The 13472-nt window shown below is 35.4% G+C and overlaps 2 protein-coding genes and 1 long non-coding RNA gene across 3 annotated transcripts; 1 reads left to right on the plus strand and 2 right to left on the minus strand.

The window, feature by feature from the left end:
* Positions 1 to 712: 712 nt before the first annotated feature.
* LOC109121143 (uncharacterized) lies at positions 713 to 2277 on the minus strand. The gene is made up of 3 exons (XR_002028534.3): positions 1591 to 2277; positions 1369 to 1504; positions 713 to 1281 (listed from the first exon to the last, which is right to left on the minus strand). It is a non-coding gene; the product is annotated as an uncharacterized lncRNA (long non-coding RNA).
* Positions 2278 to 3157: 880 nt separating this feature from the next.
* Positions 3158 to 5592, plus strand: LOC101254127 (uncharacterized). Its single transcript, XM_004247031.5, has 3 exons — positions 3158 to 3639; positions 4923 to 5165; positions 5312 to 5592. The coding sequence occupies exons 1-3, from the start codon at positions 3345 to 3347 to the stop codon at positions 5440 to 5442; spliced, it is 669 nt and encodes a 222-aa protein (XP_004247079.1). The 5' UTR covers positions 3158 to 3344; the 3' UTR covers positions 5443 to 5592.
* Positions 5593 to 5774: 182 nt separating this feature from the next.
* Positions 5775 to 10355, minus strand: LOC101254419 (uncharacterized). The gene is made up of 5 exons (XM_004247032.5): positions 9863 to 10355; positions 7860 to 9113; positions 7159 to 7308; positions 6893 to 7073; positions 5775 to 6251 (listed from the first exon to the last, which is right to left on the minus strand). The coding sequence occupies exons 1-5, from the start codon at positions 10085 to 10087 to the stop codon at positions 6076 to 6078; spliced, it is 1986 nt and encodes a 661-aa protein (XP_004247080.1). The 5' UTR covers positions 10088 to 10355; the 3' UTR covers positions 5775 to 6075.
* Between the last annotated feature and the right edge of the window lie 3117 nt (positions 10356 to 13472).

Below are 13472 nucleotides of genomic sequence, written 5' to 3' on the forward strand. Positions count from 1 at the left end.
TAGAAATTATGAGGAAAACACAACACCGCCTTTGTTGTAGAAGATGATCTGTGAAAGAAGGAAGAGAAGAAGAGAAGAGAAGAGAAGGAGAAGTGTACTGTACTGGCAAAGTATAAATAAATAAATTTTGGAATACGAAATGACACATTTATAGAAGAGAGGAGAGAGGAGGAGAGAGGGGAGAGGAAAATAAAAATTAAAGTCGTTTACTTTTTTTTAATTAGGACAATTCAAACTGTGACATATGTTGCCACATATGGACTATATGTTGCTACATATATACGGTCTGTTGCCACACATAATTTTATCGTGTTTATTACTACAGAAATTACATATGTTGTGACGCATATACTATTTGTTGCTACAGATGATTTTCTTTGTTGCCACATATAATTTTGATCCTTTCCATCATAATTGACATTTGTTTAAACAAAATCCAAATAATCATAAAAAATATTTTAATATATCACCACTTATCTAATCAATGGTTGTAAACACAACATTTTAATCGATCTTACCTTTTTTTTAGATCTACGCATCTCTGGTTCTTCATTGTACCTAACATAACCATTTCGAGCCTTTACAATCCCATAATTCCATAGGAATGAAGCATATCTCAAGTGAAGGGTGTCAGCACTACTTCCGCATGATGGTACTTATAATCTATCACTCAAATACTCAGCGTATGCAGCAACACAAATTCCACAATCTCTGTATGGTATATCATCAATCAAAAAATATAATAACATCACATTTCGATAGTCGTACGACAAAATAATATTATGATACTTACAGAAAACTGCTTTCTTGTTGGGCAATACCAGTAACATGACTGACTTTGAATGGGTGAGATTTGTTCTCTCCTTGTAACATTTAAGAACTGACCAGTTGGTTCCCTTATTTTGCTCAAAAAGTCCACTCAACTCAAGGTACTTTGGCAACATTGTAGTAATCTTTTAAATTTTGGAGGATAGTTTTCTATTAGACCTATTTGAGGACATGATAAACACTTTTATGCACCGTTACTTCAATGTAACGACTGCCAAGACCCAATGGAATTTTGCATTACTATTTACAGGGACATAAACATCATCCGTCAAGTGTCAAGGCATTCCAGAAAGTATAGCATACCCTTTCATTATGTCAACGATTTTATCCTCATATTCACTAGAATTGTCAATGTATGTTTAGAAAAAAACAACTAGTGATGGTATATTGATATTTACAATGAATCTGCTGCTTCGACCTCTTTCGCAAATAGTAAAATATGACATCCACATACTGCACACATAGATGAAACAAGTGTATCAATTCAATTGTATATATTCATGTACTAAACAATACATATAAAAGTGGGCATGGATTTACCTCATCATTCCAGCACCTATTGGGTTGAGACATTACGTAGAACCATTCCATATTCATTGAAAATGCAACTACTAAATCAAGTTAGTCAAATTCAAGTTTTGAGCAATTGGCTAAGTAGTGATCCTCCTTGTTTCCTCTGCAATTGTGTAATCATTATAAATCATTATCTATTGGACAACAAGAAGAAATTCTATAATAGTTGAACGACCTTACTTTACTTACTTTTTTGCATGATGCTTGTAAAGACCCTCGTTTATCCAGTGCGAGAAGGATGACATTAGTTCAGTTGGACCCTCACTGTCAATGTTAAAACCTTCAAATGGATATTGTCGCTTCACATCACAAATGACAACTTCAACTTTCTTCCCTTTCTTTTTTGCTTTCGCTTTTTCTTTCTGCTTCACCTTCTCCTTCTATTTCTCCTTCTGCTTCTCCATCTCCTTTGTCTTCTTCTCCTTCTCCTTCTCCTTCTTCTTCTCCTATTTTGCCTTCTTCTCCTTCTCCTTCTCCTTCTCCTGTTTTGCCTTCTTCCCCTTCTCCTTCTCTTCGTTTGCCTTCTTCTTCCTCTCCTTCTCCTCCTTTGCCTTCTTCTCCTTCTCCTCATTTCCATTCTTCTCCTTTTCCTTCTCCTCCTTCTCCTTCTCATGCTTTGCATTCTTCTCATTTTCTTTCTTCTCAATAATCATAGAAAGTGTTTGAGAAATAGATTTTTTCAACCTCCTACATTTCAAAGGATGTGAAGTCTTCTTGGATCTTTGCACATCAATATTATGAGACATTTCCTTAAAAATATCAATGAGTTTTTTAACATGACTAATAAAATAATCATGTTGCTGCTCATATTCTTCGCATAGACAAAAATAGCATTTCATGTTAGAAGATTGAGTTGTCGCCATGGATGAAGCTTCTTGTATCATTTCATCTACAAGGTAAATAAAAAATATTGAGATTTTACAATTCATTATAAAATAATAATAGCAGTATGTTGCAACTGATGGATAGTTTGTTGCAATAAATTAACATTATGTTGCCACATATATACCTGTTGTTGCGTAACATATTCATCTTATGTAGCAACAGATGCATCATATTTTGACACATCTATACAGATTATTGCAACATTTTAATCTTATGTGGCAACAAATGACCAACAAATCACTAAAATATGGCAACGTACGCTAAATATATTTTGGACGCCTGAACAACACTATATTTCTAAAATCATATCAACAAAATGGCCAAAGAAAAGAACAACAAAAAAAATGACTTTTTACTGAATGATAACATTACAGATACATTTTATCAAAATAAGGATTTTTTGAGTTGGTTGATTTTCTTTCAAAAATGATAAATAATACACACCATTAAGTCTATTATTCTTTTTTTACACCTACAAAACATTTTATTGTTCATTAATCCAAGAAAAACAATTCAAAAAGTGTAAAGTATTTCAAAAAAATAACTTACTCATTTCTAGTCGAACATAATTACTGTTTAGAAAAATGAGAGAGTAATGGAGGACTGGAGAGGAAGAATAACAACTGCAGAGGAAGTGTAACGACGGATTTCTAAATTTCTAAGGAAGAAGATGAACAATATCCCAAGGAAGGAAGAAAAGAAGATAGGAAGGAAGATGAAAAGATTTTTTTTAAAATGATTTGGTTTGAATTATAAAAATGTATTTTTTTGTACTTTATAAAAATTAGAAAATTTTAAAAATATTAATTTGATCCCCTAATTAGTTAATTACATTTTTTAAAAATTTGATCAGTTGTTGATCAATCTATCACCAAAAACAAAAATGAGACTTATTTGATACCTTTTCCTTAATTTTCTCAAGTAACTCGATTGGGGTTAACAAATTAAAGAATAAAAAGTTAGAGAGAGTTCCAGAAGTCCGTTAAGAAGTTGTAAGAAGAAAGTGACTCACTACGCTATTAAACGTAGAGTCCTACCCAGAAAATTTTGGTAAAAAGATGGAAGGGGATAGTAATAAGCAGATTAGAATCAAGCTACTATGTCCTTTAGTATCAAATATGGTAATATCAATCATGGTTTGGGAAGAAGAAAGACTTGATCTTGGTTACATTGCACGCATTTTTGGGCTTAACCCATTAACATTGAAGATAAATGGTCACTTTATAAGTAAAGGGGTTGATTTTATTGCTTCTTCTGTTACATGGAAATCACTACTTTCCTTCTTCTCTGCTCGTGGCTTCTCCACTCACCCACTCATTATTCAAGGAAATCTCTCTAAACTTGGCTCCAAAAGTAAGCATCTTGAACTGTTTCTTTAACTTTTTTGAGTGAAGAGATGCGTTTTAAATTGTTCAATATGTTGGTGAAATTTTGTTCTGATAGTTATATGGAGTCAAAATCTTGGGTTTTCTTTTAGGCTGAGAACTGGACAAGGAGAAGGTCTAATATGGCTATAAACGGTTTAGCAGTCACAATTTGATTTGGTTTCTTATGTTGTGTGTAAAGAATTTGGGTGTTTTGGTCTGAATGAAAATGTACTTATTTCGTACAAGGAAAACAAGAGAGTTTCTTACTATTTTCTAGTGTTTAGTAAGTAGGCAAGAATATGAGCATTTTTATGTTATCTAGCAAACATTAGGTAGGCAGAATGTGATGGGAAGTGGGGGTTCGAGGATGGTCAAGGGATGAGGGTTGAGGATTTGGTGGGTGCGGAGGGGATAATAAACTTGGAATGTCACTTGTGCAACTTGTTTTTCGTTAGGACTTATTTGTGACTTCAAAAACATAAGATGACTTGTTTGTTTATTTGAATAGGTTTACCTAAGCTCTGGATGGAAACCAATTATGCGACCATTCATTGCATAATATAAAATTTATGATTAATGGATTGATCCACTAAATAATATGACTATATATCCATGTTTTGGTCCAGCTATTACGGTTTACACAATGGCTGATGTTCTTAAGTGTGCCTACTCTGCAAGCTAACTTGTGCGGACTCTTAACTTCCAAAGTCATGCCCCTGTCAAATTCTCCAAAACTATACTACTTTTGGAGAATCCGACATGCACCCACTGACATTTTGATGAGTTCAACCAGCATAGTCTGCAAGTATCTCCTGCTCTCTGGTTTGGGCAGGAGAAAAGAATATTTCTTGAACCCGCGATGAAAAGGAAAACTGAGTACACAATTGCATGCCTTTCTGCACATCAGCTTTTCAACTACTAGTCTTTCTGCAGAACTTCTCGTTAGGTCTATTAGCTACTGCCTAACCAGTTGAAGGTTGATTGGTGAATAGTAGGTGAAAAGATAGTAGGTTTCAAAGATTTATTAATATCGTTTTGGAAGGATGGATCACCTGCTCCCCCTACAGTCTGAGATCCCCTGTTGCAGCTTGCTCTCATAATATATCGCAGAATCAAGCTTTTGAAGCTATTGAGTAGTAGTATTCCTTCAGTATATCACGGAAGACTTCTAAGGACTATTTATTGTTTATTGTGGTTAACCTATTGACCTCCCACCACCATTCTCTGCATATGAACCATGTTTCAAACTATTCTTCTGTTATTGTGCAGGATCACATAGTCCAACACTAGTTGAAAATGGGTTGCTCTGCAAGAAGGATCTCAATGATGAGAGAGAGAAATGTCATGAGGAGACCAACTCCCTCAGTAACAAGAAACTCAAGGAAAGCACAAGAGGTAATGACAGACTATACAACTTTGCTTGTGCAGGAGTAGCATTGAACCTAAAAAGGAAGCTTTGTTTGGAAGGTTCGGGTCTGTTGAAGAGATCAAGAACAGATGAATATGATTCAGGTTTGTTACTATGGAATTGGCTTAATGGTGCCTTAATATTATCTCAATCTTTGAGCTCATGTTCCACATTAGGAAGCTCAATGTGAACTGTTGTACTCTTATCTCTTCTTCTCATATCACCGTGGTTATTCCTGGTGTATTTTCAGGTTTAAGAGAGGAACGAGTGGAATTTTCAAACGCTGATAGACCACTTTTATGCAATTTAGCTAGTGAAAAGCTGAAAAGGTTTAGAGATGATGAGATGGTTGTAACCACCCCATTCAAGAGGATACGATAATTGGGCCAAACACAAAGTTGTGTTAGTTAGGTAGTTGTATATTGAAGTTACAGTTACCATGTACTCACCTGTAAATACTTGCCAATCGGTTAAAGTAGTTGCTGACACAAAAGTTTCAAATTGCAACAGCATTTTTTGAGTTTTGTCAAAGTAGATTATGGCTTGTTCTATGTAGTTTCCGATGGGCAACATGTCCATTTACCTTTTCTAAATGCCTACATTATTCAGGGTACAGTTAAATTTGTGGTATTTGAAGACCACATAACCACATCATTGTGGTATCAAGCCATCCAATTTCATAAGCAAGTCCTTCTCACAAGATTCAAAGCAACTTTTAGAAGAGCAAAAGTGTATGAACTTGTACATCTAACCTTCCTTTTTGAAACATTTCTTAGTTACAAGATCGAAAATTCTGGTACCTGATAACAAATGAAGTTGAGGATGTCCGATGCAGGAATCAGACACGAAAAAAAAAAAGGAACTGGCCATAGTGGTTGACAATTAATTTGGATGATACAATGCAGAATCCTAAACAAGGGAGATTTTGTTTGATTGATGAAATCTATGCTCTAAGTCCCGTGGCAATCATGTAACATATAGTACAAAACTTCTTTCTGTAGCTTCATTTGGAGGTCATCCATAGAAGTACTGCCAAGCAGCAGCAATACCAGCCACCAGTATCACTCTGAGAATCAGCTTATAACTGACTTTTGATGAAGAGGATGGGGGCGGTGGTTCCAACGGTTTTCCTCTCAATTTAGCTGATAACTTGGACAGTAGCACGCCTATCGGACCACTGGGCTTGGCAGCTGTAAGCACGCAGAAAAGAAAGATCGAGATCAACATCTGAAAGACTCACTTAATTACCCAATCATATATCAAACAACTTCATTCAAGCTAGTTGGTGTTAGCTATAAGAATACTGTCTATATCCTTGTCCATTTCATTAAACTGCTAAACAAAACTAGTATCAAGATCAATATCTGAAACGCTAACTTAAGCTTAACCTTATCTCAGCTACAATTCCACATCAAATTAACTGTGCAAGGCTTTAAGCTAAAAGGATTCTCTCTATTTATTTTATTCTAATCGTATCCATTTCATTCAACTACTACATAATTTGTAGTTTAAGAAAAATTAGGATTCTGTAGGACTAAGGATTCTCCAAATGGCACCCTTAACCCTACGATGACATATCAGAATCGATTCTTGGGAAACACCAAGACTGTAAGTTGAACAATACAATAGCCCAAATTCCAACAAGTTGGTAATAGATCTTTTGCTTTCATTACTGGAACTAAAGATATTAGGTCGACTGCGTGAAGATAAATATACATCCATGCAAATCCAACTGAGACTGACTACTTTCACCATTCAGTAGAATCCCAGTGAAATGTGCAGTTAAATTTTCAGAATTATAACATCTTAGTCTTTACCAGAGAAAATTTACCTTTATTTTTCAGAAGCCTCTCCTCCTCATCAACACGCCTACGTAACGCATTAAGCAGTGATCCAAAATATAGAGCAAATACAGTGCATGTAATCGTGATGACATTGTATGGCATGCTAAAATCAGGAGTGGTCAAGGGTACAAGCAGTACTTCTGTGTACCATAGAACAGGGCTTTCTTCCTGAAAAGAAGCAGATGCTCAATATAATGCATATCCAATACAATATCATACAACATCAGAGCTGCACTTGTTTAAAAATTGGTACCTGTAGCTTGGATAAGATAGGTGACTTGCAAGCAGATTTATCCTCAAATAAATCCATCTTTGTTTTGATCCCAGGAAACCTGATTAAAGCTGATGGAATGTCAAATCCCTGGTTAGCATCTGGAGGATACTCATCGATGTGCAGAAAACCCTGTGAAGGAATCCAGAGAAATAAAGGTAATGTTAAACGATTTTCAGTCTATCACTAAAGTTAATATGCATGTTGCTTTCTACCAGTCACATTAGATTCAGTTCCACATAGATACAGGAGTAGAAATAAAAGAGATCACCTTTATGTTTCAACCATCCCTATCCCTTGCCCAGACAAAATTACAAGCTAACCACACAAGCGGATATAAAGAAGTTTAGAAGTTGAAGACGACAGAAAGACCTGATAGCATCTGATATCCTTTCAACTTTTAAGGTACTTTGTCACTCCTCCATGTACAAATATTTTCATGTGAAACCTGCTTGGGCCACAAAGATTACGTCTATACATACCAATCTCTCTCCTATACAACTACTCCTAAATGAGATAATTAGATAGCTCGTTTTGAGAAGAGCTTAAGAAATATAATGAGAAGATTAGATAGCTGTCCTATCTGACCACTGTTCTTTGATATTGGCAATCAAACTCCAATCTCAATAAAACTTAGATTTTAGCAGATTTATTCTAGACAAACTGTAAAAGGGGATAGGTACCTTATCAAACTCCAATGTCAATATCACCGAGTGCACATCACATGGCAACCGCAATGCTATTTCCATTAGCCCAGGGGAAACCTTGTCTTCAGAAGGCGAAACGTTTGTCCTTTCTACAACATCTGCTAAACTGTGAAGACGTTCATCTAGAAACACTTTAAGTGTATGGTAATAAACCTTGACATACCAAGGCACTACTTGGAATACATCAACACGTAACAAGCATCTTCCTTCCTCGTTGACAGAAGATTTTGCATACTCACTTCTACCTACAGACTTCAAGGAGATGGCTATGGCACCCCTTTCATTCCCACTTCCCATAAGGAACCTGCGAGCCTGCAAGGGTGCCAGTTGAGATGACCAAGTCACGGGACGCTTCCACCTGAACTCCAAGTCGAATGGCCTTGAATCACTATAATTTTCTAGAGAAAATTCATATAGAAGGGATGACTCCTTCAGAAAGCCATTAGCTTCTTTAATTACCCTGACTGCGGACTCAGACATTTCAAAGCTCATGTCACTCCAAGCTTCAGATATCAAATTCCCAACATCAGATTGCTGTTGCGTCTCTGAAGTAGTCTTCAATTCAGACACCAAATCCGGCTCTAATTGGACATACACATTACTAGCATTTGAAAGAACACACCTTCCACTTACTTTTCGTCCAAACAATGTGCTCAGTGACCAACTTGGCTGCTGTATTGAGCCAACAGATGATGTCATGCCACTTCCTAAAGTAACCGGTTGGAGAACAACAGTAAGTGTCTGTTCAAGCACCATTCCAGAACTTGCTGCAGCTAGATCAAATTCATTTGAGATTAAATGCAACCTCTGAGAGTGATAAAATCCTCTGTAGATAGAAGGTCTGTCCATCAATGCAGAAAGTCCAGCTTTGTCTCGGCAAGGAAGCAACTTTAGCCAGGGAGTGAGGTTCTCTGTGCAAACAGCCTCACGGGGCAAGGTGCCATATCTGATATTTGTAGCAAATGACTTGAAGCTCCATTGAGGAGAAGAATAAGCAGTTGATGACTCTAGGAAGTTAATAGAAGCACAAAAGAGCCCTGAAAGAGCGTGTGTTAAATTTCTCCACGAAGCGTCGACCTGATGTTGTGGAACATCAAAAGTAGCCCAGAGTTCAACTCCAGGAGGCTTCGCATTTCTACTTGAAATGGGATCATATCCACCCCAGCGTGCATAATTCCAGCGACCTTGTGTGAACGACAGCTCCATTTCTTGAACTCTAAATTTATGGACCTAATTACACAGTGAGTGTTATGTTTTCATGCAACCAACTGCTTGTCATGAATGAGAAAAAATAACAACCTAGAGCATGCAAGAAGCATTCAGACAAAAACTCACGCCACCTCACTATTTATTAGTGGTAGGTAAGTACACAATATTTTTAAGGATTATAAAAGATAAACAATTAAAACCATAATTGCAACTTTCCTTTTCATCATCCTATCTTAATTACCACAATTCCCCTGTTCTACAGAAGTTGCATTTGTATACAATGATTAACAGTTATCATATCCGTTACGGAAAGATACCCATCTTTGATATTAATTATCTAGATAGAAGACAATCATAATATATCATCCACCAATCAATTAGTTATGTCTCCATCCCTAACTAGTTGGGACTGGCCACATGAATGCCCTGTATCCCTTCTGCTCCATTTGGTCCCATTTCATTCTAATACTAAATGATTGGCCTTTTAAGGTACATTATGTCTTCCTTACAGTTAAAAGTTCTTAAATCTCAGGCCTATCTCTACACATTTATACTGATAAAAAAAACTGGGAAATAATGTAAATATGATACCCTTAATTCCAACTAGTTCGTATTACTTCCATTGTGCTATGGTTTCAGCTAAGTAAGCATTGATTCTAATTTTCTGAGATATACCTACAGAACTAAAAATTGACATTATCGTTTCAAATAAGAAGATTATTAAGAAACCGAAAATGAAGAAAAAGAGATTGATGCATCCAAAAGTGTACCAGCTGATAAATGGATTTGGGGAAAAGGTGGTGGTGGCTGCCATGTGTTCGAGTTGGTGGGACTTTACTTTCGAAATGAAAATGAGCAAGCACTTTACGATCTGGCAATGGCCTCAACAAGAGTGCTTCTGAGAACTGTTCAATTTGATCTTCCTCTTCGGCAATAATTGACCCGAAACTCTTAAAGAGCAGAAGAAAAAGCAAAATTGATCTTAACCGAACCATTAATGGAGCTCCTGTGTTATCGTTGATATTGAAACTGGGAATATGTGAAAGATAAATCGAACAATTCCGCCATTACAAGAGCTTCAAGGTGTGTTAAAACTTAGATCAAAGGTTTGAACAATTTTGGATCCATGGGGTTTTTGGCTGGTTGACCCGTTTAGACTTGTGCTATATTAATTCGTCGATCCGATCCCATTTGGTTCTTTTTGCTTATATACTAATCTATTCTTACATTCTCTTTTAAAATAAACGGAAAAAGCTAAAAAAATATCTTGAACTATCAGAATTAGCTCACATATATCCTTAATCTAAATTCTCGATCAAAAATACTCTTCTATTAAAGTATTGGATCATTTTACCTTTACTTTTGACAGAGGTGTGTTAAATGTCACATAAGTGCCAAACAACCTTACCTCCACATAGACTCATAAAATCTAACTTACTTATTTTTCCCTCATTTCTCTAATAAAACAATTTTGACTCATTCTTATTTCTCTAAAAAATAATACGATTCCCCTTTCTTTCTCATATATGATTTTCCCTCTCTCTTATACGATTTCTCCTAGTGTTTCACAAATTTTCTCAGCATTTAGTAATGGAATGGTATCAAATACATCGAAATAGCCGTCAGTAACATTACTCATCAGTAAGTAATTGTGCAAATGAAACTCAATCGCATAAACAAAAAAGAAGAAGCAACAACTAGTTGTTTTCGGTACTAAAATCAAGAGCTGATCACGTAATAAGTAGTTTCAAATTGTAATTCGTATCATTAGCGATTGGAGTACCAATGGCAGAGGAAGAGTTGACTTGGAGAGAGTTGGCGGACATTGTTGGTGATGAATGCTTCAGGAGAGCGGAAGTTGAGAGGTTGGAACGGAAGAAAGTGAGGTTGAAGTTGGAGGTTTGAAGATGGCAGCCAATTCAATGGCGTCCATGAGAGGAAATTTGTGAAACCTTAGGAGAAATTGTATATGAGAGAGGAAAATCGTATAAGAGAAAGAAAGGGAATCGTATTATGAGATAAGAATGAGTGAAAATTGTATCTATTAGAGAAAAGACGGAAAAATTAGTGATTAAGATTTTATGAGTCTACGTGAATGTGAGGTTGTTTAGTGCTTATGTGGCATCCACATGGCGTCAATGTGGCACTCAACACACCTCTGTTAAAAGTAAGGGTAAAAGTGACCCAATACTTTAACAGAAGGGTATTTTGGAGCCAAAATTTAGTTTAAGGGTACATATGAGTTATTTCTGATAGTTTAAGGGTATTTTTGAGCCTTTTCCGTAAAAAAAAGAGTTAGAAATACTAATTTTGAGATAAAAATAGTCTCCCCCTTGTAAATAAATAATTTTTTATTGTATTTTATCACTCGTGAGGAATAAAAAGCACTCTCTATTTTATTCATCTGCTTATTTTATTATTTCATAATATGTTATCGATTGAATTAGTTTGGGAATTGGATAAAAGTGCAACATGATCGAATATTTGCTATCTAATCGTTATAAAAATATCACTTACTTCATTAATTATGTATCATAGTTATAAACTAAATGATACATAAAAATTTAAATTAGAGAAAAATATCATTACCCATTTATTGATGAGTGATAATCAATACGTTACTATCAACGATAAATAATAATGGTATCGAGAATAAAAATACTTAATACCTTGAAAATTTTTGAGCTACAAACATAGGATGTGTGTGTAGAGTATTACTCCAAATTCTTTTTTGTTTTTAAAATTTTGTGATCGAAATTTACATATTATTTCTTGATTTAGAGAAATCAATTTATGATTTTTTTCTAAATTGTTTTTGCCTCCTATGTCGTTGAAATAGATAGCGGTCGTATTTTATTACTCTAGCTGAATAGAAAGTGGACATATAGAAAGACCATATAATACTTAAATGGTCCACATGTAGGTGAATATGCCCACATATATCACTTTGTATTTGTTTAAAAAATGTGGGAGATTTCACTTCAACCTTAGCTACAACTGGTTTGATAACCAACTTTTTTTTGGAACAAACAGTGTAAGGGAATTTCTTTGATTAGACAACATTTTGGTTCTTCAAAGTATGTCCATGTGAATTCTCAAGTATTCTGCGCATTATGGTATTATTGGGATGACCCAACTGGTCATGACAAATGATAAAATCATTAGAATCAGTAAATATTTATGTTACTACGACATGTGACTAGTGGCAGATTTAAAATTTCCATTACGGTGGTTCAGAAGAAAAAAAAAAGTAGTGCCTAAGATTCAAACTTGGAATACCACTAAGTCAATCCCTAATTCTTTAGCAAGTTTAAAATCAATATATAAACATAAAAATTCTTTAAAATTTTTGAATATGCAATTTTTCACCAAGGGGATTTGAGTGAAACCCCTCGACAACCTCTAAGTCCGCCCTGCATATGATTCAACCATACCAATATTTGTATGGTACAACCTAGAAGAAAGTGCAGACAATATTTCATGCACATTTTTCTTTTTCGCATTATCGTAGTAATATAAAGGTATTCCACCTGTTCGAAATAAATTTTCACAAGCGCTGAAAATTAACTTCAAGCAAAATAAATAAAAGATGATGTGTTTTTATTGATGAATTTTGTGAGTACAATTATGTGGTTCTCTTGATTCTTCTCTCCTAAGTTTCTTCGTGATTCGAGGTCCTTCATTAGCGTATTTCTCGAATGTAGGATGATGTAGACCTCCTTAAGATGTATTTGATCTATGAAAACGTCGGGAAGCACTTCGTCGTTGCAAGTTGATCCCCGGGAAGAAATCAGTTGATCACTCCTTTGAAGAGATATGTAGTTGATAATATAGCTTATGTTGACCTCCTTGAGATGTATTTGATCTCTTGGAACGTCGAGAAGAACTTCATTGTTGCAAGTCGATCTCCGTGAAGAACTCAGTTGATCACTCCTTCAAAGAGTTATGTAGTCGATTTTGTAGCTTTCTCCAATTGCAGAATGCTTGTTGAAGAATTTTCTTCCCCCCTTAGAATGTCATGTCTATCCCATATTTATAGTTGTAGGGAGTGGACAAGGTTGCTTGTAATTGGTCAAAGAATGTCATTTTGACACTTGACCTTTGTGATTCATTCTTGCATTTGACTGGGACTACCACCTCATTTGAACATGTAGCTTCACCTTGTTGGTCTTGGATGCCTAGTCACAGTGACATGTGGCATGGGATTGGGCTTCAAGATGAAATGGACATTGGACTTGAAGTAAATAAAAATGGACTTATTTGTTTGTAAAGTCCAAATTAATCCTTCAATCCAAATAAACATGAATATAACCCAAATATCGGATGAATTAAATCCAATAAATTTATGTGTCTACACCACCTATTCTTTGATTGCGGTGT

The sequence above is a fragment of the Solanum lycopersicum genome, chromosome 9 (genome assembly GCF_036512215.1).
Source record: "Solanum lycopersicum chromosome 9, SLM_r2.1".
Lineage (NCBI taxonomy): Eukaryota > Viridiplantae > Streptophyta > Magnoliopsida > Solanales > Solanaceae > Solanum > Solanum lycopersicum.